This window comes from Zosterops lateralis (genome assembly GCF_965231275.1).
Source record: "Zosterops lateralis genome assembly, chromosome: 4".
Taxonomy (NCBI): domain Eukaryota; kingdom Metazoa; phylum Chordata; class Aves; order Passeriformes; family Zosteropidae; genus Zosterops; species Zosterops lateralis.
The window spans coordinates 9,409,812-9,434,056 of NC_139765.1; the positions used below are offsets into that span (position 1 = coordinate 9,409,812).

General features: G+C 40.6%; 1 protein-coding gene across 1 annotated transcript; it reads right to left on the reverse strand.

Moving 5' to 3' along the window:
• Window positions 1-71: 71 nt before the first annotated feature.
• Window positions 72-22,926, reverse strand: LOC310908224 (solute carrier organic anion transporter family member 1C1-like; the record flags this gene model as incomplete). Its single annotated transcript, XM_083859042.1, has 15 exons — window positions 72-294; window positions 1,349-1,466; window positions 2,652-2,716; window positions 6,347-6,528; window positions 7,434-7,599; window positions 8,593-8,788; window positions 10,130-10,294; window positions 11,162-11,407; window positions 12,184-12,282; window positions 13,349-13,495; window positions 13,816-13,940; window positions 14,578-14,710; window positions 15,489-15,630; window positions 18,561-18,706; window positions 22,884-22,926. The coding sequence occupies 15 exons, from the start codon at window positions 22,924-22,926 to the stop codon at window positions 72-74; spliced, it is 2,196 nt and encodes a 731-aa protein (XP_083715168.1).
• Window positions 22,927-24,245: the final 1,319 nt, after the last annotated feature.

The window sequence follows — 24,245 nt, forward strand, 5'->3', positions numbered from 1 at the left end:
CTTCACTGATGATGGATTTTTGCCTGGAACACCACTCACTGGTTAAAATCAGGGTGGAGATCTCAGTTTTCCTAAAGTCTGGTCTCCTTTTCTGGCCAGTAAGTTGGCTGAATTAACTGGTCACTAGTGACAAAATTATCTTTTCTCCTCTTTGTCCCACAGGCGCCTCTCTCCCCGTTGGCTGAGAGGGTCTCATCTTGTGGAGAAGACTTTTTTCGGAGAACCCAAAGGACAGCAACACTGAAGAAAATGGACACCGTGCCCAAGACCAAAGTCAGCCCCAGGTACACATACCTGAGAGAGAAATGATTGATCAGAGCCTATGTCAGAGGCAACAAGCAACTACAAGGCATCAAGGACACATTCATATTTTCACCAGGTAAGGCTGGGTAAGGACACTTCAATCAAGGGGATGACCCTGGAGAGGGGAGTTTGTCAGCCCACCCAGGTCAGGTATAGAGTGGTCTGTGGTCAAGAAAGCATCTCAGGCATTGACTGACCTCCACCCCAACATGCTTCAGTAAGAATAGCGCTAATATTTTTAGGGCAGTTACTCTATTTCTTGGTTGTCTCATAAACAGTACCAGTGATATCAAGACCATTTGATGACATTTTTGCTTTGCAGGCATAATGACAGCAACAACAGCAGCAGCAATAACATCATAATGTTTTATTAGCAAAAAGAATCCCAGCTCAGATTTTGCTCTTTCCTTGAAGTTTTCAAAACAAGATGTACCCTCCTCTCATGTTTACTTATTTTGTGGTGGGAGGAGGGACAACCTGTTCTCCCATTTTCCTTTTACCACTGTTACTCCATTCTTCATTTCTGGTGAAGCCTTTCACAAATGCAGTTCAGACAATTACTGTTCTCTAGCAATAAATTGATAGAGACAACTCTGCACTTAAGCCTCTAGATAAGCCAAGCATGTTTTTTGGCACCTTTGCCTTCCATTTTTTGATGCAGCTCCAACATGGAGAAAAATGAGGCTTAATAATTTATTTACACACACACATACACACTATGACAGCAGAGATATTGAAAACTGAGGGAAACTTTATCATAAAATTGAGGTTTCAAAACAACTTTTTTTTGGTGAATTATTAAGTGGCAATTATTTCCAGCTGATACTGAAACAAGATGATCCACCCTTCCACCCCCCACAAAAAGAGATTGAATCAAAAGAAGAATGGTGAAATGTGAGCATCATTGCTAATATTGTTAGTCAGAGTCTTTCATTCAGTTTCAAATCTTTCACTCAAATTTTCTAACAGAAATTCTTCTACCAGTGCCAGGTGCAGATGTACTTTAAGAACAGAAGTTAAAGAATGAATGGAGAAGAGCTGTTACCTGAGTGCACTGGAGTCATAGAGTCTGCATGCTCCTCTTCCCCCACACCTTTTGCTTCCCCATTTCAGGCAAGTGGTATCTAGGGCTACTCCAAAATACACTGGGGCTGGAATCCCCGCTGGATGTATTCAATAAATAAATAGAGGTAAAAAAAATTACTTTCCAGGGTGATCAGTTTTGATCTAGAGGCACTTTCATGCACAACATTAAATAATGTATTCTAACAGCAATGACAGCTCCACACTGTTTGCTGGTTTGGGAAAACGTGTCTTGTGCTTCCCAGGAACACACCGCCCTTTCCTCCCTGTGGGGAGCCAGGAAAACATGACAAAACATCAAAAAGCCCTTGGAAGTCCGTGGAAGGAGTGCTGGCCACTCCTCCTGGTTTGGTTTCCTCACCCTGTGGGACATCTCTAGGGAAAAAGGTTAGGAGATACTTCTCCTTTCTTGAGAGCAGTGGAAGCTGTTCAGGTGGGGTGTAGGGGTGTCCTGTGTGGTTGGGGGGTGGATGAGAAGGGTCAGAGACAGTGGGGCTGCAGGAATCCTCCAAGTATCTTGAGATCCTACTGTGGCAGGGGCAAACCTACTGCATCTCTTGGGGGTGATGGAAGGGAAAAGCCTTTTTTCATGTGCTAATGGGGACATCATGGACTCTGTGGCACCTGGGCAGCCACCCATGGTTGCTGGAGGAGAAAGTAAGCCTGGAGAGAAAATTCTGGCCTGCAAAGGTGTAAGAAAGAAGCCAGGAGCTTGTTTTGATGTAATTTCATCCAGTAATCTAACTCCCGCTTCTTGCTAATTTTTGACTTGCTTATTGCTGATTTTTTTTTCTTGAAGACCTAGAGAATTTTAGAATTTCCAGTTCATTGGCATCTCATGTTACCCTTAATTTCAGGTGGCTCTACCACAAGTCTGCAGAGAGCCTTGCCCCCAGGCACACCTGTAGTCAGATTAATTCCTTTAGAAACTAGTGAGTTTGTGTCTAAAAAACAATCACAAATTCTCAGCCATAGCTGTTCTATTAGGCTTGTTGCTGAGTAAGGAGACAATTTTGATGTTAGCTTCATAGTCTACAAGATCACACCTCTATAAATACTGGCCTTGTGTATTTTAATTATACCTAAGACATAATTTTGTGATTTATGAAGTACAAAGCAATTTCCCTTTTCCAACCTTTTTTTTTAATCATATGATATTTATTTGCAGATAGACATTGTTCTTTCCAACAATCAAAGCTTAATTCTAAGATAAATTATTAGTGAGGAGTGTATTAATACTGATTCAGGAGTACAAATGGACTTACCAAGTACTCTTATTGCCAGGGTATAGATACCAAGTGCAAATGATTTCAAGTGGGGTTTAATGCATCTAAAAATAATAATAATAAAAGATGTGTTAACTAGAAATAAAGCATCAGGTGTATGTAATTAGAACACAAATAGAAAGCAAGATAAAGGAAAGAAGTGTGACCTTTTTCTCCTTAATGTCATGACTCTGACCGATTTGCAGAAATATGTAAAAAAGGTTATAAAACCAGAATGGCCTCTAGGAGTTCTGATCGTCTATACTCAACATCACATTTTAAGATGGATTTTCAGATGACATCAGCATTTAGGTGCTACTAACACAGGACAAGATAGTGAAATCTTGCATACACTGGATGTTTTTATTCAGTTAGACGCTTCCTGAAGTTCAGAATCAACTCCCAGGCTAGTACAAGGTATTTAGGAACTCACTTTTCATTGCACTCTGTCTAGGATCAGGATCACACTTCCTGTAAAGGTAAATCCTCCAAACCATTGTGTAACAGATCAGACCATTTGCATTTGGACTCTTCTAAGTTTGCAGGGTGACCCCAACACACACATCCAGTTCTTCTGGCTCCAGATGACCCCTGCTCCAGCCTTGCATCATCATCCTGGCCCCTTGAGGGAGGGAGAGGTGGTGGGCAGGAGAACAGCTGCCTTTCCCAGCCCTGCTATCAGCAGGGTGTGTATGGAGCCGCTCAGATTTGTAGAAATCATCTGCTCCTCCACCAGCTGCTCAAAGGTGCTGTTTCTCCCAGCATGTACCAGACTGACTATTACAATCCCTAATCCAGCACAAATCTGGGAACGTGTTTGATTTTGGCAAGGGAGTAGTACCAGCCACATGATTTAACAAGGTCATTTTTTAAACACATGTATCAATACCGTAATTAATAAAACTTTTGTCACAATCATTCTATTCGATATAAATCAGAAAAAATGAAATGGACTGAAATTCAATTTGTCACTATTGGATGAACATAGCACTCTGGAGATACAGTCTGTGTGGCCTGAATTAGAGTGGCCTCTGCTTCTGCAAAAACTAATGTAATTGGGAATATGTTTTAAAAATAATAAAGGCATTTCAGAACTAACTCTATTGTTCCCCACCAGAGGTAATTTTCAACATTTTGTTTTCTAATGCCCTGGTCATGGATTATCGTCACACAGTCTGTTGATTGTGGTTTATACAAGTACTGCCATCTATGAGGGCATGACTGTAAAGTGATTTAAGTTGGAACAGTGTCTTGCTCTCCTATTAGACATTTGCTACACAAGCACTCCTAAGCCTAGAGTCCTCCTAAACAAATCTGAGGGCATAGAAAGCAAAAAATGGAAAATATAACCCATAACTGGATATTTGATATATGTTTCGTAGGATTTATGTCCTGCAAAAAAATATTCTCTTTCAGATTAAAAAAAATTGTTTTATTTTTTGTATTGTCTTTGCAAGGAAACAGGAGTCCTTTGTGATGCTGAGTGATAGCCAGACCTCTTAGGGAGATCTGAGACTTCCTTTTCACTGCCTAATCACCTGCTATTAATAGTACTTGAACAACAGCTGGTACTTGAGCAACAGCTATCTGAACTCCAGGGCCTTTTTCTCAAAAACTTCAGGGCTTTCCCCAGTTCCTTGGCCACTGTAATTAGGCTAATACCAGCAAAATGACATTTCAGCAAATGACTTGGTCCCCAGCTGTAAGCATATTTCAATGACTTCAGTGTGCAAACCATCAAAGTAAAAGTCACTAAATCTTAAAGGCTTTTAGGGATTTAGCTGTATTTTTCCTCCGTGGCAGGTGTAACAATATCTATTCATCTGAAAATATCAGCTTGCTTAAGTGCTGGAATCTTAACAGAAATGACTGAATACTGAATCATTTTTAAAAGAGATAATTGGAAAAAAATACATAATGAAGACTGCAACTTGATCTTGGGACTATCTGTGTTCAAAGAAAATTTATTTTCCTCCTGGTAACGGAACCACACTTTCAGTTCAGCCAGGTTTTTGGAGAAAGTCAGCCAGTGGTGGATTTCAAAAAAGACAAAAGTTAGTGTGAGCTTAAAGTGGAATTGTGCCCAAAGGTCATTTGCAGTGCATTAAAAAAAAAAAAAAAAAAAAAAAAAAAAAAAAAAAAAAAAAGTATTGAACTTACTGAGACATGCTGCACATCAAAAGTGTGCAGCTAAATAAATTTCCTTCAATCCAGCAGGAAAACACATAACTTCTCAGTTTCAGTTAAATGTCTCTCAAAGTAAAATGATTTTCAACAGCAATAAAATCATTGGAGCAGAACCAATGAAACTGTTTTGTTGATTTCATATAACAGAGTAGTCTAGTATTGTAATTGGAAACCTTTCTAAGCTTTTCTAACTAAATCGATTGAGCAGTAAGACCCCCAAGAGCAAGTTCTTAGGGCTGAGAAGGGCAGACAACTCTGTCATTTAAGCTTCTATGTGTTCAGTCCCAAACACTTAATTTTTTATGCAGTGGAGACAAGAAGAAAGCAGGAGGTTGAGCATGGCTACCACAATTTTGAGGCCTTGCGTGGTACCAGATCTGCACATTTTCCACCATATGTCTTATGGATAGATGGAAAACATCACGTAGAGGGAAAGGGAACTGCATCCCTGCATAGATCTATGCCCATGTTTATCCAACATGTCAGAAGCAACCACAGAGAGCAATCTGGCATAAATCCTGAAGGCTTTGCTGCAAGCTCTCCACTCATGAATCATCCTCATCTTGGCGCATGGACAGTTCAGTTGTGCAGAAGCTTCAGTAAAAATGGTCTAAAATGGATTATAGTATGATTGTTCTTGGAGTGAGCCCTTGGGGAGAGAAAGAGATGCTGTGTGGTTTTCCAGCACTCAGTGGTAACCCTGCAAGGTGTGTGAGGAAAGCTGTGCAGCTTGTGTATGCCTCACTGGCAGTGTTTGTGCAGGGCAGTGGAGAAGGATCCTCACCTCGACCATTTCTGAAAGTCTCTGTGTGAATATTTATTCTGGTTCAACGATTGTGACGGAACCGTAGCTGAAGTCACATTACTTAATTTAGATTTTTCCATATGGTCTGTTCAGCCAGTTCTAACACTGGTATTGTCCATGCGGTATAAAGATACTAGCAATGAGACAAGGCCTGGTCCAGAAAATTTAATTCAAAAACAAAGAGAATTTGGGAGCAAGAAAACACAGTTATAACACTAAAGATTAGTTAGACTGGATTTACTGTTGTTTTGTTTAAAAAGGTGAAATGTGCTCATCTGGAAATAATTGGGGAAAAGGAACTGAGAAAGAAAGGTTTCCAAAACAGAGCAGAGCAGGACTTGGAATCCAAAAATTGCAAGTAGCTGACAAAAATCCAGATTAAGCACTTCTAGTATTAAATGCCTTTTGCACTTGCTAAAATTAGCTTCAAAGCTTACAGCGATGGACAAATACTTCCAGCAGTTAAATGTGCATTGGGACAAGCATTCACTACGTCTGTGATTACCACAATAGGAAAAAAAATCTAAAATGATTGTTAAAACAAGGAGAAAAATCTGGGAGAGAACAATTATATGAAATATGCCACCTTGCACAGCTGCAAAACATTTCCCAATACAAGGAATACCGGGAAGGGAGGGAGTACCAATCATGTGTCAAAACACTTTGAAAACATTTGGCAATGCTAACAGAAATGATTTCTTACCTTAGAAGCAGTATGTATCCGGGTGTGCCACCTACTGACAAAGTGTATGAAGTGATAACTGATATTACTAGAAAATACAGAAACATTTTGGGACACTCATTTCCTTTTTGACATGGTCCCACCACAGCTGAGGAGCTTTGTGAGGATTCAAAAGTTCCCACGCAGCTGCAGTTAAAAAATACCTGGAAGAGAGCAGGCAAAAGTGTATGATAACCTAAACAGTGGAGAAGTGGATGTTTAGGAATAGCACATCATGCTTTTCTGGATGGCTGAAAGTTTAAGTCCAAAGTGGGAAGCATTTTACAAAAGAAAAAGCTTATTCGATGAAGGAGAAAATTATAAAGTGTCTACTGTTGAGGAATCTAATTACATTCTCTGCTTGTGATTTCTGCTGGCAACAGCAAGTGAGAAAATTTTAAACGTTGTTGGCATGTGGGAAATCAAGGCACAGAAAATTATCAAAATCTTGTGCATGCAGGCCCAAACACAGTAATGAATACAGGGTTCAACCTGAGTTCTTGGAAAAGACTTCTAAATTTAGAGACCATAAGCAAAAATGTGGATTTTTAATTTAAGCAGAGACACATTAAGCTAAGTAGTGGAAAGTTCTAAAGCTTTAAAGTGTAGATGTAGAAGTAGTTACAGAAATAATAAAAAGTTTCAAAGTGCAGCAAGTAAATTTGTGTGTCACTATATGTTTGGATATGAAAGCCCGCATTGTGGCAGGACATGTGATGCAGTTTAATTGGCTATCGGTGTGAAAATAAAAATAATATATGTGGCAGTGGATTATTGGCTAATAAACCTTTTAAAACCTTGTACCCTGTGTCTTGTGAGCACTGACCACGAGCACTTGACATCTAACTTATGCAGTGAGGACGTTCTCATCCTTCATGAGACTGAGGCAATAAATAATGCTTTAAACATCTCTTGATGGTCCCGCCTGTGGCAGATTGCTAAAAACCCCTGAGGAGTTCAGGGCTGAACAGGATGTGCCATGCTCATGTTAAATCCACTTACTCTGACAGACCTGGTTGTGTCAGAACAAAATGGTCACATCTCATACGGAAATGAAGGATTGCCTTACAGTGCTTTTCCCACTGCCGTTGGATGCCTGGCAGCCAGCGAGGCAGGCAGAGATGTAGGTAACTCCATTCTCCCCACAAATGGGGTCCCAGTCATTCTTGGAACATGAGCAGCCTGAGTTGCACTCTGAAAACAGGGCTTCCTCATAATCAGTCATCAGTTTAGCTCTGTGGAAAACAAGAAGTTGCAAAGGTATTGATGTGGAGGAAATCACGATCATCTCCTGGGTTATGCTCTCTGCCAGGCGCCCCGACCAGATCTTCTCTCTTTAGCCCATTAAAGGTCATCTCTTCACATCCACACAGCAGTGTAAATCCTTATTGCTCTGTTATCCAAAGGTTTTTGCACTATCACGCCACCTACTGTGAGAGAGTATTTACTTTATTAAGGGGGACGACTAACAATTTATGTTCATGCATTTTCTCAGATTTGCTAAGGTTTTAGTTATGCAATTTTAACACAACTAGGCAAATAGCAAAGAAGGGAATGAGTTACTCACAGGAAATGGTCTCTGTAGAAGTTAGCAAGGAATTTATCAGAATAGGATTCATCCAAACTGAGTGTCTGATACCTTGCATGACAGCTCACTGCCAAACTCAGCCATCAGACATCACTGGAGCAGCTACCAGAGCTGTTGTGAGCCAGTGCTGCTGGAAACTCCTCCCAAAAAGTTAGTTTTACAGAGTAATAGTATGGGGCAAAACTGTTAGCCTCAGGTGTACCTCATGGTTAACATCATGGTTAATCCAGGAATCCTTAAGTTTTGAGTGGAAAGGCTATTAAATGCCTTTCATTGTTCAGCGGCACACAAGGGCAAGAAACAATTAATTGAATCTCTTCCCCCCTACTGAGCTACTCACATTTCCAGGAATCACTGGGCTCAAAGGATGGGTCCCATGGCAATAATAATTAAAAAGTAATAAGAAAATTAATCTGCACTTGTGACATAAGCCCCACTGGTTTATGCCATAATCACAAGAAGGTCATGACACAACGCCTGCTGGAATGGAGCAGTTTCCACTGATTTGATTCAAATTTCTGGGGAGCATATTCAGGTCACTCACTCTCTTTTTAACAACATATACTTTATGAAATAAAATGAGGAAAGGAGTTTGGTTTGCAGCAGCCCTTTCTGCTGAAGCATGGCCTTCTCAGCATACCCGTGGTACGACACAGTCAGTCCGGCCACGTCCGAGTTCTCGCATCCCATCGCAAACAACGAGAGGAGCAAAAGGTAACCAAAGAAAGATGATCCCAAGAAAAGTTTTGCAGCCCCTAAAATACCGATTCCGAATTTTTTCATGATCAGTCCTCCAGAGAATATGCCAAAGGCCACAGCAGGAATGTTAATAAGACCTGAAATCAAACAGAAAAATCTGTGTTAATGAATACAACCAGCTCAATAGACTAACCTTGTCAGCCACAAAAACACCTGCCGCAATCAGATGAAGGAACAAAACATAGAAGATCTTCAGTCAGGGCATTTTATTTTATCCAGACTTAGACTGATCCTTGGAGTGTTACAAAGAACAGCTGGGACAGCTTTGAAAAATTTACTTCCAAGGACATGCTTCTTTGCTGCTTCTTTGACAAAGATTATGGATGGAGTTTAGATAATGCTCTTCCAGTTTCTTAAGCTAGGTGTTTTTTTTCCACGCTTAGGTTGTCAATAGAGTGATCTGCTGATTCCTAGAGGACAAATTCAGTTTTATCTAATGTTATGAAAGCCTGAGCAAGACCTGCCTTTTTTTGCCTTTTTTTTTAGTGCTTCAGATTGCTCTGACAATTTTGATATCTGTCAGAGATTGTGATAGAAACAATTTTTTAAAGAAGAAGAAAGAGTAAAAGAGGTTGTGAAAGAGAAATAAACAATGTGAGTTTGAGTCAGGCCTCAGTTTTCTCCGGAAGGGTGGATTTGGAGAGAAAGGAAAAGGAGGAAGAAAAATCACCTTTCATAGGGATAGCCACTCAGCAGGATCCTTCCCTAACCAAGCCATCACACACACTCTATGGTCAGAGAAATCAAATGGTTCTTAATCCTCACTCAGTTTGCACATACCTGAAAGCTTAGCACCAGAAAATCTTTAAATACAATGAGAAGTACTATACTGAATGTAGGGATTGTTTTCTGGACTTTCTTTGGCCATCAACTATACTTGAAGATTTCTCCTCACTTTGAGGAGTTTCGTGCCAGGAAATTCCAGCTTCTATCTTTAACGGAATTAACATAGCACAATGGATCATTACAGCTTTTCTGCATATATATACCTCTGTTGCTGTGCAACTAATGCTGCTCTGGAACAAGGCAGTTCCCTCAGTGTTGGGTAGATGTAAACCTCTTTGCTGCTTAATGTTATTGAGGCCCTGGACCTCTGGAGCTGAACCCCACATGCAGGTTCAGCAATCGGGCAGTCAAGTCCACCCTCCTGAAGTCAGCTACAAAAATGTTGATTTCTGTACCCAAAGGCTGAAGCAGCTTCTCTCTCTTGTGCTGTATGGGACAGCTTGGGACTCTTGCATAGATAAACTCTGCTGAAGCAGAAAGGAAATAACTTACCTTCTATGAGCTATTACTTAAAGTCAGACAAGGAGAGAGAAGAAATGAACATACCCTAAAAAAATACAATTTTTCTTAAATGTATATGCCACTCCTAAAATGTCCATTTTAAAGACATCAAGAAACAGATATAGCATTACCTATAACAAAGTTACTTTTTGAAGATGTCTGCCCATATTGTTGTTCAATGTACTTTGGCTTATATGTCACCATGCCAATTAAAGAATTGAACTGAATGATACTTGCACACAAATACAGAATGTAAACTGGATTCCCAAAGAGGTTCTTCAGTGATGGGAAGAACTCTGCAAGACAAAACAGCAGAAATAATAAACAGGCCAGAGAGAGAATAACTGCTGTGAGTAATGCTTTGTAACATGTGTGGACCTCCAAAAAAACCCCCAAATGCAAAACATTTCAGAGGGAATCTGTGAAGTTCCATGATGCTCCCCATTTCTAGATGGAGGAACAGTGGAACAAAACACTAAGTTTCCATTTCCCAGAAGAGATATCTTGTTTGAATTACCTTCTTTCCATCATAAACTAGGAATGATTTGGTTTCTATGTGTTCTTAACAGCTGGAGCACCATTTAGCTTAATTTGGGACAGAGTGCTCAGCACAGCTGACAGTAAGCACAGACATTTTGAGGTACAGATTCAAGTTCTGAGGGAAAATGCTTTTGGCAAAGCATGGCCAAGGAAATGCAGTTGTGCAAACCAGCTCCTGTCAAAATCCAGACAGCCTCCTCTAATACTGTAGCTGGTCTGTGCCCACCTATATTCTGATCAGATATTGTACATGTTTTCCTAAATGCATGAACTCACAGGAAAAAAAATAATTAGCAAAAACCAAGGGTTGGTTTCCTTTTGAGCACCACTTCTGCAACAGTCATTATATGGAAATAAAGAATTTTTGCAGAGCTTCATGATATGTGCTGGGTCACTCCTGTAATTTTACAAATCTCAGCCAAAGACATTCTTATGCAATAGCAAGTCCAAGGAACATGGAAGAGACCTTTTTGTGTGTACTATTGAGTTGGAGAGTGAAACCAGGGGGAAAAAGCATAATTCTGAGACTATTAAAATAAAGACTCAGAAAGTACAAAGTTTTTAAGTCTAAAAGCCTTTGAGACAAAAACTCGACAATCAGGAAGAAAACTCAAGTGGTTTGCCTTTTGCCATCTCTGCAAGCTTTGCTTGCTGCCAGTAGGACATGCGTTGGTCCTTGTTCTCCTCAATGATGAACTTGGAGTGCTCAGAAGAGGTGCTGGAGTCCTTCCTGCTCTCAGGTTTTGGGAGGTGCTTGGGCAGGAACCAGAAGGGGATGCCAGCCAGGACGCTGATCACCCCAGCTATCAGGTACCCCAGCCACCACGCTCCCACCCACTCCACGTCCTTGGGACTTATTGTGACGCCGTCTGGAGAAAGTGGAAAACAAGAAACAAATAAGTGCATTTTGAGAATATTTGCTGCTAAGGAAGGAAGGTAGGTAGGTGATAAGGAAGGTGGTTTTGCGGGGACTTTCCATCCCCACCCCCTACAGTGTGCTCTGTGTCACAATGAGGGTTTTAGAGGAGCAGCTGTGGGGACACACTGAGGACTTGCTGATGGCTGGGGCACAGCAGCAGCCCAGCCCTGACACTGCTGTGCCACTTGCACATCCCCAGAGATACTGTAAGGACCAGCGCGTGGGGCAGTCCAGGTGCCCACTCGCTTCCAGTCAGGCTGCTCTGCACAAAAGCCTCAGGAAAAAAACTGTTTTCCTCCTGCATTTTTCCTTCCTGTTTTCTCAGAAGGAGGACAATCAAGAGACTTGGTACCCCCTGCCAAACCACTTTTCTGGGCAACAACAGGATATTAAAAAAGCACACACAGGATCCTGAGCCTCAGTCCTGTTTCCTCCTGGCTCACATTGTCTCCCCAGAGCCTCCTTACCAGAGTGTCTCTTGGAGGAACCTGCTGCAGATCTGCTGGGGCTGAGGAAGAGTCAGACCTCCTTCTTCCTCTAAACCCATCCTTCTTGCCAGCCTATTCTGCATGGACCACTGCACTGCTGTCATCCCTTTCATTTCAGGACGTGCCTACTCTACCCCTGCTAGCCCCTCATGCCTAGAAGATAACCAGAGAGTTCTTGCCCTAAAATAGGCATTTTGGACCCCGACTGGATTTTTAAAGCCTGAGTGTTCCGACTTACCCAGGTCTACAAAGCCAATGTCAACGTAAAGTTTGGCACACAGGGATCCCAGGAGAAAGCCAAATATTGGCCCTATAATTGCAACTGTCTGTACACAGCCTGGAATAGAAAATAGGGGACTGTTACACTCCTGAGCCAAAAAGGGCATTGGTTATTCTGCACTTAACAGCAGATTATGGCATGTGATGGGCAGCAAGAGATAGCATTACACAAACTGAAATATTTTCAAGAAGAAAAAAAAAAGTCATCAATAAAATTTTCCCCACTACGATGACACTTTATGTTATTATCCAATTAAAGTTAAATTCAGCCTGAAGGAAAAAATGTCAGGAAACTGAATGGCCTAAACTCAATAGCAGCACCAATCTGCAGTTGCTAAAAATGCTTTTGCTGATAAGATTAAAGTAACTGGAAAGCAAATGTAATTTTTTAGAGTTAACTGATCACCTTAAGTTTAAGTAGGCCTTGAATAGGCTGAGAAATCACTTTGCTTTGCTTTCCACTGTTAATATGTTTCAATACACCCTCAGCCAAACTTTATGAATACTTTGAATTTGAAAAAATTCACCTGGAAATCTGAGAAGACTGAATCTTTCACAGAGAGCATCTGATATTTTTGCCTTTTGCCTGGCTGGAAATCTGTCAAGAGCAGATGCTGATGAGATAGGACTTCATGGTAATATTTCAGGTGAATGTGCAGTGATCAGACATAGAACACAGGAAAACACTGATCCAAACTTTCTAAAGTTTCAATACTATTGCTTATAATCCTACATGAATCTGGAGGGAATGTTTTGAGTACCCACTAAAATTCTATTTTAAGTTCTTAAAAGAATGCCTGTTTTTATCACTTTCCAGAGAACTGAATGTGCACAGAGGCTCAGCAATCCACATCCAGAAGAATTAGGAAGATTAGGGTAACAGCAGGAACCCAAGGTCAAATTCTTTCAGCAAATTAAGATAATGGAACTGTGCTGGTATAATTAAATAGGAACTTGGTCCCTTGAGTGTACATGACTGTTAAATAAACTTTAATATTGGAAATTATGCAAACAAAACAATCAGAGCAAGTTAATTCAATAACATTCATTTCATTATTCAGAATGACTCAGTTTCCTCTGGGGGAAAAAGATTTATTAGGAAAAAGAAATAATGTTTATTTTACCAATATATAAGGCAGCATTCTCTTCAACAGCATAATCATCAATGTATGCAATGCCCAGGGGCTGGATAGGGGTTTCACCTATTCCACGTAAAAGATTTCCGAGTAAAACATAGATCCACATGGAAGAGCCTGCTTCCTTTTCACACCCTGTGTGCATAACAAGAGACAACAACGATGGGTTTATAGTAACAGTTTGACACTGAAAGCTCAGGGCTTCTAAAATACTTCTGCTGTGGGAGAAACAGTAGGAAAACTATGAAAGAGTGTAAGGTAGACAAATTTTTAGCATGAGCTGCCTCACAGATACTGAAATTTTGCTGGTTTTATAAATTTGCCACCAGATCTCCTTTTAGAGAATTCTTCCACTTCCTTCTAACCAAAACTTGGATCTCCTGAAAGAAAGATTTGGGAAACATTAAGGATAGTGAGCACTACCAGCCCCAAGATTCAACAGAGATCAGTCTCACCTGCATCATTTATTTTTGCTTGAGATTTCTCCAAGGCTGAGAGTGGAGTTTGGCTTTTATCCTGCAGACATGGAGAGAGGCTAACAGTCGAATTGATGGTGGAAGGGAATCTTTCATACCTGTATCTGTTTAGAAAACAAAGCTGTATTTATTCATAAGTACTGACAAGAAAAAGCAGTCAGATCTGTAACTACCAGATAAGGCTTATAGCACTTAAATGCAAATTTCATCTGCATCCATATGAATCCATCTGGATCCGTTGCCAGTGGTAGTTCACAGGGGATAAACAGAGCTCTATTTATACTGCAGCTGTAAGTGAAAATTGTCCTGTTGGTTATTTTTGCATCAGTGATTCATTTCAGCCTAACAGGCACTTTGCTCTACTTTGATACATGAATTTGGACTGAGATTATCAGATGCTGGTGTATCCTCCAGCTTGTGACTGGTACTCAGATTGTCTTCCTGAGTTTAGTCATCACTTCTTTACTGACATTCCAACAGTTCCTAAACCACATCAAAATGTGGCCAATCAAGATCAGAGGCTAATAAAAAACTAAGTTGATTACAACTGAAAATAGTACACATGTTAAATTATTTGCTCAACAGTAATAAATCTTTTCACAAAAAAATAATTAAATTAAATTAAGTAACTGCATCCTCATATGCCTATTTCTATCTTCATAGTCAAAGCCTAAATGTTTTAGTGAGCTGCCATTCAGTGTGCACAGCCGAGCTGGAAAACAGTGACCACTCTGCACTTACCGTCCCATGAAGAACTGGGGCATTGCAATCAGGAATGTTCCAGCTGACATAATTAAGCAGCCTGCTCCAATTATTCTTGGCCTGTGAAGCTTTGCTCCAAAGTAGCTCACTAGAATTATGATTAGGAGGTTCCCTTTGAGAGTACAAAAGGAAAACTGAGTTTTACTGCTTGTTGACGAGATCCCCTAAGATAACAATTCCTGGTATGTAGTATAGACACTGATTTCAGGGAGAGAGGGCTGATGGGGTTGGTCTTTCTCCTTCTTTCCAGGCATTCTACAGGAGTCCAATGCCTTCTGTGATAGGAAAACCATAAACCCTTGGATAAAGAGCTGGAAAGGAGGAGAAAGACTGTGCCATCTGAAGAGAGCAATTAACCAGAAAAGCAGAAAAATGAGGAATCAGAGTTTTATACACTTAGGCTAAGCTTTTATTCCTATGAGTACAACAGTCCACTGAATACTTATGAGATAAATTCAGTAATCTGAAATTGTAAGAGACATGCAGGAAACAGTGTGAGAGGGAAGGAAAGGGACTGGACAAGAAATGTAGATTACAGTTAGATGTTTGTCCTCCTGCTGCTTAATAAATCACAAAGGACAAACACTTGTGGAGGCAGAAATCCATGCAGGCAAATTCTCATCCAACCCTCAAAATGTCTGTTAGTATGAACTAGCCACATGCTTACCTTATCAAATTACAATTTTTTTAATGTCTATGCTGAATTGCTTGTATTAGCAACCTTATTATATTGAACATAATCATACTGATAAGTCCCACTTATTTTACTAGGGGAATCTTGCTTAGTTTTATGGTTTAGGGAAATTCATACAATCATTCTTTACAACAATTGCATCACCCTTTTTTTTTTTTTTCTGAAAATAAAAATAGGTTTCTTCTAAAACACATACCAATTTCAAAACTTCCATCAATAACACCAACCAAAGAGGATGGGATGTCAAATCTTCTTTCTATTTGTGTGATAGTACTTTTTAGATAACTTCCTGAAAGTGCTTTAGCAAAATAAACAAATGACAATGCACCAAGAAATATCTGTGAAAAAAAATGACAGTGATTAAAATTAGGCAGTACAGAAGATATAGGAATTATTTTTAAGCAAGTTCTGCATGCCTACCTCTTTTTTTTGCCAAATAGCCAAACCAATATTTCTCCTACTTCTTATTAAATGCTAGATTGTTAATCTCTAATGAGCAATATTGATAAAAACTGAATTGACTCTCAACCCTTGCTAATTTCAGGTAGATGCCAATGCTACTGCTCTGTTTAAAGGCAGAAACTTGTGATTTTCTCAGGAGGGAGTATCTTACACAGTAACCATATGTGTAAATGCTAAGTGTGGCTTGGTGGGGAGGTAACTTCTTTAACATTTTTAAATATGGTACATGTTCTGTGAAATGAGCAGTGACCTGCCAGACGATTCTCTTCTAGGATCATCCTTCCTCTAATAGACCTCTTGCAATGTCTGATACATGCATTTTCCTCAGAGTTCACCCTGCATTTTGTTGGAGACAACCTTCTCCCATCCTTTTGTTTTGCAGAGACAGTTTTCTCTTAATAGATCACTATATCTGTTTTAGCATATTCTTCTGAATCAGGAGTGGGCTTTGGAAATTAAACTCCGTGTCCCTTCACAGTGCTTTGGTATATACTTCAAAGGTACAGACTGAGCCCCTTTCTAAAAAAAAAAAAATAAACTGGAAGATGAGGACTGGTCTGAAATGCACAGGGTAGTGGGAGCACAGGGTCCCTAGTACCAATTCTTTGTTCCTGCAGATCTATTGCCTAAATGTGCCCTCACCAAATGCAGCCCAACTGAGTTTATGTACTCCACAGGTACATATAGTGCAACCGGTCATGGAAACCCCACCATTGCTTTCTACCTTCAGATACAGGTGGTTTTGACTGAATATGAATAGAGATGCTTTCTGTAAAACCCAGTCCCAGAAATTAAGAGACACATTGAAGTCTTATTTGAATAGAACTCTAAAACTTCATGCTGCTCCTTAATCCTCTCTGACAATCACACTCCCAGTGAGCAGGAGCTCTGAGCAATGTACTCGCCTCCAGTGCAAATCTCCTTACAACATCTCATTTGACAGGGCACAGTGGTAATAACATCACTGCTGAATGCAAATTCTTTTGTCGAGGTTCAACTATATCTCTGTGTCACGTTCAATACACTTTATCAAGGGCTGGTTATCCCTCCTTCAGAAAGAGTTGTGGGTAAATAAACATATAAACCCCCTCTCTGGATTGTTTTTCCTACAGCAGCAGCTCTCAAAGAACTCTCTAGTACAAATATTGCCATAATATTTTAGTTCTTCTGGTTTTTTTATGCCCTTGGATTTTAAATAGCAATGTAAAAGCACTTTTTTTTTTTTTTTTTAAAACAGGAAAATTGTATAGGTAAACTACAACTTGAAATGCTTCTGAATGTCTTCAGCACAATTTTTTTTAGAGGGTTTGCAACTGTCCCAGGTGTACAGTGGTGGAAAGACCCTCCTGATTTAGGCCTGGGACAGAAAGGTACACACGATTTCACATTCTTCTCTGGTCTGTCAGTCTTGTAAGTAGATATTTCACCACATCTCTCTAGTTAATAAAGGCAATTTTAAGACATAGGAAGGTTGATAATTGATAGAAATATCTACATATTGTTTTCTTAACACATTAGGCAAAACCTGAAGCAGACTTCTTAATGACTTAGAGATACCTTTAATAATTTCATTCTGACTCAGCAAGACCTAATCAGAACTCAAAAACGTTCACCAAAAAAGAGAGATTTTCTAAGTTCCTACAGGAATACACTATTTATATCTGTTTGGGTTCCCAGAAGACACAACTTCTTTAAAGAGAAAGAAACTGAGCTGAAATATTATTGCTTTTCTATTTCTGGAGCTAATAAGCTGGTTCCTGACTGGCTAATCTGTGACTGAAGTTTTATTCATCGAGGGGATTGCATTATCATTATAGCAAATGGAGAAGCAATGATAGAATTTATATTATGCTACAAAAATTATTTAATACAACTCCTATTTCAAAACAAAACCATTCATAATTTATAGATTTCAGGGCAGCTATTGCTCATGTTATTGGCTGTACTGGGAGCTGGATTAATATCTGAATGTAGATGTGTGTTTGAGTGAGGGGAAAAAACAACAGAAATAAAGATTGTACACAATGAAAAGAAGGGGGTGAGGCTGAAGACTCATTTTCTGCGTAACTCAAATCATCTCACCATTGTGTGGTGATTTTAAGACCTCACCCAAGAGAGTGTCAGCATTTTGGAAATCAGGCAGAGGCAGTAGGCAAAGCTTTGTGCTGCCTCCTGTGTCCTGAACAGGGAGCAATGCTCCTCTGAGGTGCAGCTCCCACCAGCAGGTAGGCACAGCTACACTGTGAGGGCTCAAAGCAGGACCTCCCATCACATCCAGGAAAAACTTCTTGTGGGTGAGAGAGACATGGATAAAGTGGTAAAACTTCTGCAGTTTCATTTCAAAGTCACCTCATGCAGAGCTCTCTTGAATGAGGAATATTACAATAATGATTTAATAATATAGTACTCAAAGCACACGGACTATAATACAATATTTCTTTAGGGAGCCCAGCAGACTACTATGGCTATTATCTTAAAAATCCGATCTTTACTGACAGCTGCTGTCTGCCAGTACTCTGTTCTCAGCTTCAGGTAGAGCAATTAGGAAGATAGAGGGACTTTTTAGGATGGCTCTTGAAGATCTCATAATATGCAAGCCTCAGCCAACAAATTGTATTTGATGACTGCCAAACGTTAGGCAAATACAGATCTGAAGAAGATTTTCATGTGACTTAGGAGTATCTCATAATTTCATACTGACATGACATAATAATAACTTTAAAAAAAATAAAAAAAAAAAATAAAAAGGAAAAAGAAAGAGAGATTTTCTAAGTCCCTGCTGGAATATCAAAAACTCTTACTCTACCTTTATACCTCCACAACACGACTGTTTCTCCTTGGATGCGGATGATTCAGATTTGAATGAAGATTGGTCCACAGGCAGGATTGTGTTGTTTGAGAAAAAGTGAGTGTGTTCTTTTGATGAAATCTCCATGATGGTATCCTCTGCCTCTAAAGCAGAAAACATGGAGAACACTTTAAAAGGGCATCCCATTAGCTCAGCCTCAAAAGCTCATCATGTGACAGCAACACCCCGCTGGACTGTTTTCCCAACAACAGCAATTACCAACCTTTACAAACAGAATCTGACCAGTGCACTGGATGTTTAATTATGGAATTTGCAATCTACTTGCCTATAATAATGGAGATTAAATAATACTCAGCAAACAGCCATCATCTTCATTCTCCAGCTATCATCAGCGTGATTTCATTAAACATTTGGCCAAGCGTTGCCAGCAGACTAAACAAGGCTCATTATAATTTTAAACAACATTTCTGAAGTCCACGTGTAAATTCACGTTTCTAGATGTGACCAGGTCTACAGAGATTTCTCAGTGCTGATCTCTGAATTTCCCATATATCTGGGACATGAAATAATTAGATCAAAGGAAATCTATCCTCGTTAATGAGGCATTTGAATTGTTTTAGATGGAAACATTAGCTCTAATCGTCTGATGTTTGCTAATGAGTTACACAAGAATAAAGAGGTTTAGTTCCCTTTACCATTTTACATAGAGTCTTAGGGCTCAGTGGTCAATTGTTTCAGGAAAAATGTGGATTTGCTTCTTTGCAGGTAAATACAAAGAAGTAAAGAAAACCTAAATACTGCACTTTGAAAACAAAAGATATTACTAATTCTTAAATATCTAGTTACATGCTGCAGTACTTTGTTTTTAATTTCTGTCTCTAAATCAGATCTAAAAATATTCATGAAATCAGCTTCTGCATTCAATTTTAGGCAGTTCTATGTTTTACAGAACTGCTGCCTGAAAATATGAATAGGAAAAGTTCCTGTTCTTTCATGTTTGTCTGAAGACACAGATCTTACATAAGTTAAAAATATGTATGGATGTATGTATATGTATATACATCTGGATGCACGTGTTTTCATGGCTTCCCAAGCAGGCACTTGTTTTACCAGAAATACAAGTGAAAATAACAAAGGTATATCTTTTGATGGTAAGATCTGCTCATAAACTCTGTTCATGTGACCAAGACAAAAAGATTCTGCTTGTGGCACCAAAATTTTCACCACGATCTCTCTGTCATTTAAAATAAGAGCTGTGACTATGTATAAGAGAAATATTTGCATTTTGCACTGTCCTGACAGGAACTCTAATGTATTTCCTTATCAACACTAAAGAGTATAGAGGGTTTTTTGCAATTGAAAGAAAAAAAAAAAAAAAAAAAAAAAAAAAAAAAAAAAAAAAAAAAAAAAAGTGCTGGCAGAACACTTATTGCACCTATTCCTGTTCTGCTTCTGATTTTCTTGATGTCTTGGGAAAAGTCACACCATCTTTATCTACCCCACCCTTGAATCTGTACAATGGGGAAAGACAGCATGTACCTCATGGCACTTGCATGAGGATAAATTCTTTTATGACAATCACATAAGGTGTGCTACCCCTGCAAACACATCAAATAGCCTCTACTGTAAGGTTCTCAATGCTCTGCATATTTACCGCAATTTTGGAATGAAAACACCCCAAAACCTGGAAAAGGAAAACATATACACCACAGCTAAATGAATTGTCCTTATCTCTGAGCAAAGCAACTTCCAGCTAGAGAAGGTGTGGCAGAGCTGTAGAAGGTCTCTTCCACTACACCACATATGCAAGCTGGTCAGGACACAAAAAAAAATTGCTGTGGTGGTGTGGGGGTGGAATATGATAAACTGGTGCTTGACAGAAGCATGAGAGCTTGTGTTCCACTGAGTTGAGACAAATCTCAAATGGCCAGCAGAGCTTAAACAAAACTCATGCACAAATTATTACAATATAAAAATCCTAAACATTTATTGTCTGACTGTCAAATTGAAGAATGAAAGGAAGGCCTGATAATCCATGTAGGCTCTACAGGTTTTTATATATCCCCATCTGCTCTTGTGGCATGGCTTTAAGGAGGTTGGTAGTTTTCAGAGCCACCTGTAGCCGTGTATCTCAGAGCATTAGTTTGGTTGCCCTGACAATGCCTCTGATGGAAACTTTTAACACAAGACAGAGCACAGAGAAACATACCCAGTGGAACCACAGCCAAGTGCACTGCTAGTTTTGACCTTTCCTCTTTAGTGCAACCAGAATACACAGGGCTGCTTCACTGTAATCGCAAATTTGCCACTCAAATACTTTTGGCACTGTTGGTGTTACACTGGGAGTATTCCTGATAAACTATCAATTCCAGTGGGAGGTGAGGGACATCTCTGGTTTTGTCCAAGGAAATACCTGGCTCGTAATGATGGTCTTTTACTAAATTTGGTATAGCAATGGCCTCAGGTTGTTACCATATCTGGGATACCATATTTCTCTAGTGACATAGAAAATGAAGACAGAAAATGTCTAAGCATTTTCTTTCCAAACATGGCAGCAATGCCAGAAAAATGTAATCATAGAATTGTTTAGGTTGGAAAAGACCCCTAAGATCATCAAGTGCATCTATAGACCCAGTACTGAGAGGTCCACCACTAAATTCTGAGTGGCACATCCACCCATCTTTTAAATACCTCCAAGGATGGTGACTCAACCACTTCACTGGGCAGCCCATTCCAGTGCTTGCCAACCCTTCCAGGAAAGACTTTCCTGGTATGCAATCTAAACCTCCCTGGTGGAACTTGAACCTGTTCTCTCTTTTCTTATTGCTTGTTACACAGGATTGTTACCCCTCCTCACTACAGCCTCCTTTCAGGGACTTGTAGAGAGCCTTAAGGCCCCCCTGAGCCTCTTTTTCTCCATGGTAAACACCCCCAGCTCCCTCAGCTGCTCCTCACAGGACTTGTGCTCCAGTCCCTTCCCCACCTCCATTGCTCTTCTCTGGATACATTCCAACATCTCAATGTCCTTGCAGTGAGGGGCCCAGAACTGAGCACAGGGTTTGAGGTGTGGCATCAGCAGTGCTGAGTACAAGGGGGTAATCACTGCCTTGGTTCTGCTGGCCACACTATTGCTGATACAGGGGGCCATGATCCCATTGTCCTGCTCCTGCACCTTTAAGATTTCTTTCTTGAAGAGTGTCCAGCCTTCCTTGACTCCTTTTCCCTTCAGAACTGCCTCCCAAAGAACTCTTGTCAATCAGTTTCCTAAATAGGCCAAAGTCTTCCCTCCAGGAGGGAGTCCAAAGCGGCAGTTTGCTGACCTCCCCTCCCTACTTTTTCAGGGATTAAATCTCTTTCATTTCATGATCATTGTGCCCTAGACAGTCTACAAATGCCACACCATTTGCCATTCCTCAGTTCCCAAACCGGTCCCATGGGACACCTGCCTTCACAGCCTCTGTCACCGTCTGTATCTGGCAGTTTTCTTCCACACACAGCAGGAACCTCCTAGACCTCCCTTCCTCTCTGCTGTGCTGCATTTCTAGCAGACTCCCACCATGACATCTGGCTTGCTGGTCTTTCCACTGACTCCTACCCATAGACTGTTGTCTCTGTTGGCACTGTCATTAAGCTCTAGAAATCAAAACACTTCCTGATGTACTCCCTGGCCCACTGCCTCTCCCTCTGTGCCTGTCCCTTCTGAAGATTTTATGAGCATCCGCTGCTGCACTCCCAATCGCACCTATAACAACAGAGTAAGTCCAGGTGGGTGACACTCTTCCTGAAGCACAGCTGCTGGCCATGCTCACCTGAGTCCCTGACTGTCTGCTGGGCTCACAGCTGTGGCTCAGACCCCTCCTTCCATCCCTGGCTCCAGCTGCCTGTGGGGTGGGAGCCCTCTCTGGTGGCTCTGCTCTCTCTCCCACCAAAAGCACTCCCGGTAGCTCACCTGTGACACAGCTTGGGTGGCAGTGGCACTCACTGTCCCCAGGGCTGGCACGTGGACCTGTGCCTGATGGTCAGGTCCAGGGACAGACCTGTCCCTGAGCATGCATTCAGCAGGCTGAGACACCTCCTGAAGTGCCCCTTCACTCATCCAAACTCCAGGCAATGAGAAAACATCCTTCCTCCCTCTGGAAACTGCTGCACTCTGCAGTAAGCCTCCTTAGCCATGACTTTGCTGTGTGTCAGCACACAGGCACAGGAGCTGCACTGGCTGGACTGGGTGGACACAGAAGACTCTTCACCCAGGAATTCAGCTAAAAGACAGCCTCTAAGAAAAGTGAAGCAACAAAGAGAGGAAGGAAAGCCAAGTCTTACCTGGCAGCAGGAATCCCCAGAGACGGTGCTTACTAGTTTTCATAGGTAAGTTTCCTCCACTGCTTATGCATACCCTCACTTTCATGCACAGGCACTGGTCCCAGCTTAGAAGGGGAAAAAAATTGGAGGGGAAAACCTCCTTTTAGAAATTACCCTGTCTGCAGATGCACATCTTATACTGGAGGTAGAGAAAGAAAAAGAATGGGGGTGGGAGAACTTTTTTTGTCTCTTGTTTTGCCTGAGCATTTGCTGTTTGTCTGCCCCCCATCTTCCTCCCCCACCTCCTCAAGTTTTTCTTCCTCCGTCCCCTCCTATCAATTCCAGGACGCTGGGCACACCAGCAAAGCAAAGATGCTGGGTGCCCTAGATGGGAATCATGAAGAGCATTTAAGCAGCTCCCAGGGGGTATTTTTCTTTTGCAAGTTGCTGTAAGTTTGACGAGGCACGTGACAAAGCTTTGTGGAGAGGATAAAAAACCCCAAAAGTCTGATCTTATTAATTGCTTAATTCCAGGAAACAAAAGAATTCAAGGGGGAATGTACTGTACTTGGGAGAAAAAAAAAAAAAAAAAAAAAAAAAAAAAGAAAATGGGGAATGCGTGAGAGAGAAGACAGCCTAGAGAACAGGTGATTAACAAAGACTTCTCATCCAGTCCCTGGTCCTTCTTATTATGCCCAATATGCCCTGCTCCCCCAAATCCACATGGCAATGTCCCTATCAATATGAAAAAAAACCCCACAAAAACCAGAATGAAAAAGATCCATTAAGGGTGAGGACAAGAAAGGGAAAGGGAAAGGAAAAGGGAAAGGAAAAGGGAAAGGAAAAGGGAAAGGAAAAGGGAAAGGAAAAGGGAAAGGAAAAGGGAAAGGAAAAATTTGAAGACTTCATTCCCACCCTGAGTTTTTCCTGCCACAAGGTCACAGCTGCTGAAACATTTATTTGCAAGGTTGGGTAAAGGTGAAAAACATGAGTAGCTCCCCCTGTAGTTTGTTGATCTGAGGCTGAAAACCCAATCTTCTGCCACCCTGTAGGCTTTGATTATATAAACAAAAAGTATTAAAGTTAAAAAACTTCCTTTCCCCTTCTTATTACCTCCCACCCTCTGGAGTACAGCAAGTTCCCATGGCAGCTAAAACCTCACTCACACAGCCAAACACAGAGTAGGCTTCTGCTTTCCTAGATTTAATACAAATTATTATCCATTCCTTCATTATTTCTCCATTTTGCGTTCTTAGTGTGGCTGGAATTTTATTACCATACACGTAATATACATTTTGTACTTTAAAGTGTTTTGTATCCTTCCTTCTTTGGTTTGGAAACTTGGAAATCTATTTTCCCCTTTTCTAAGAGATATCAGGGTGC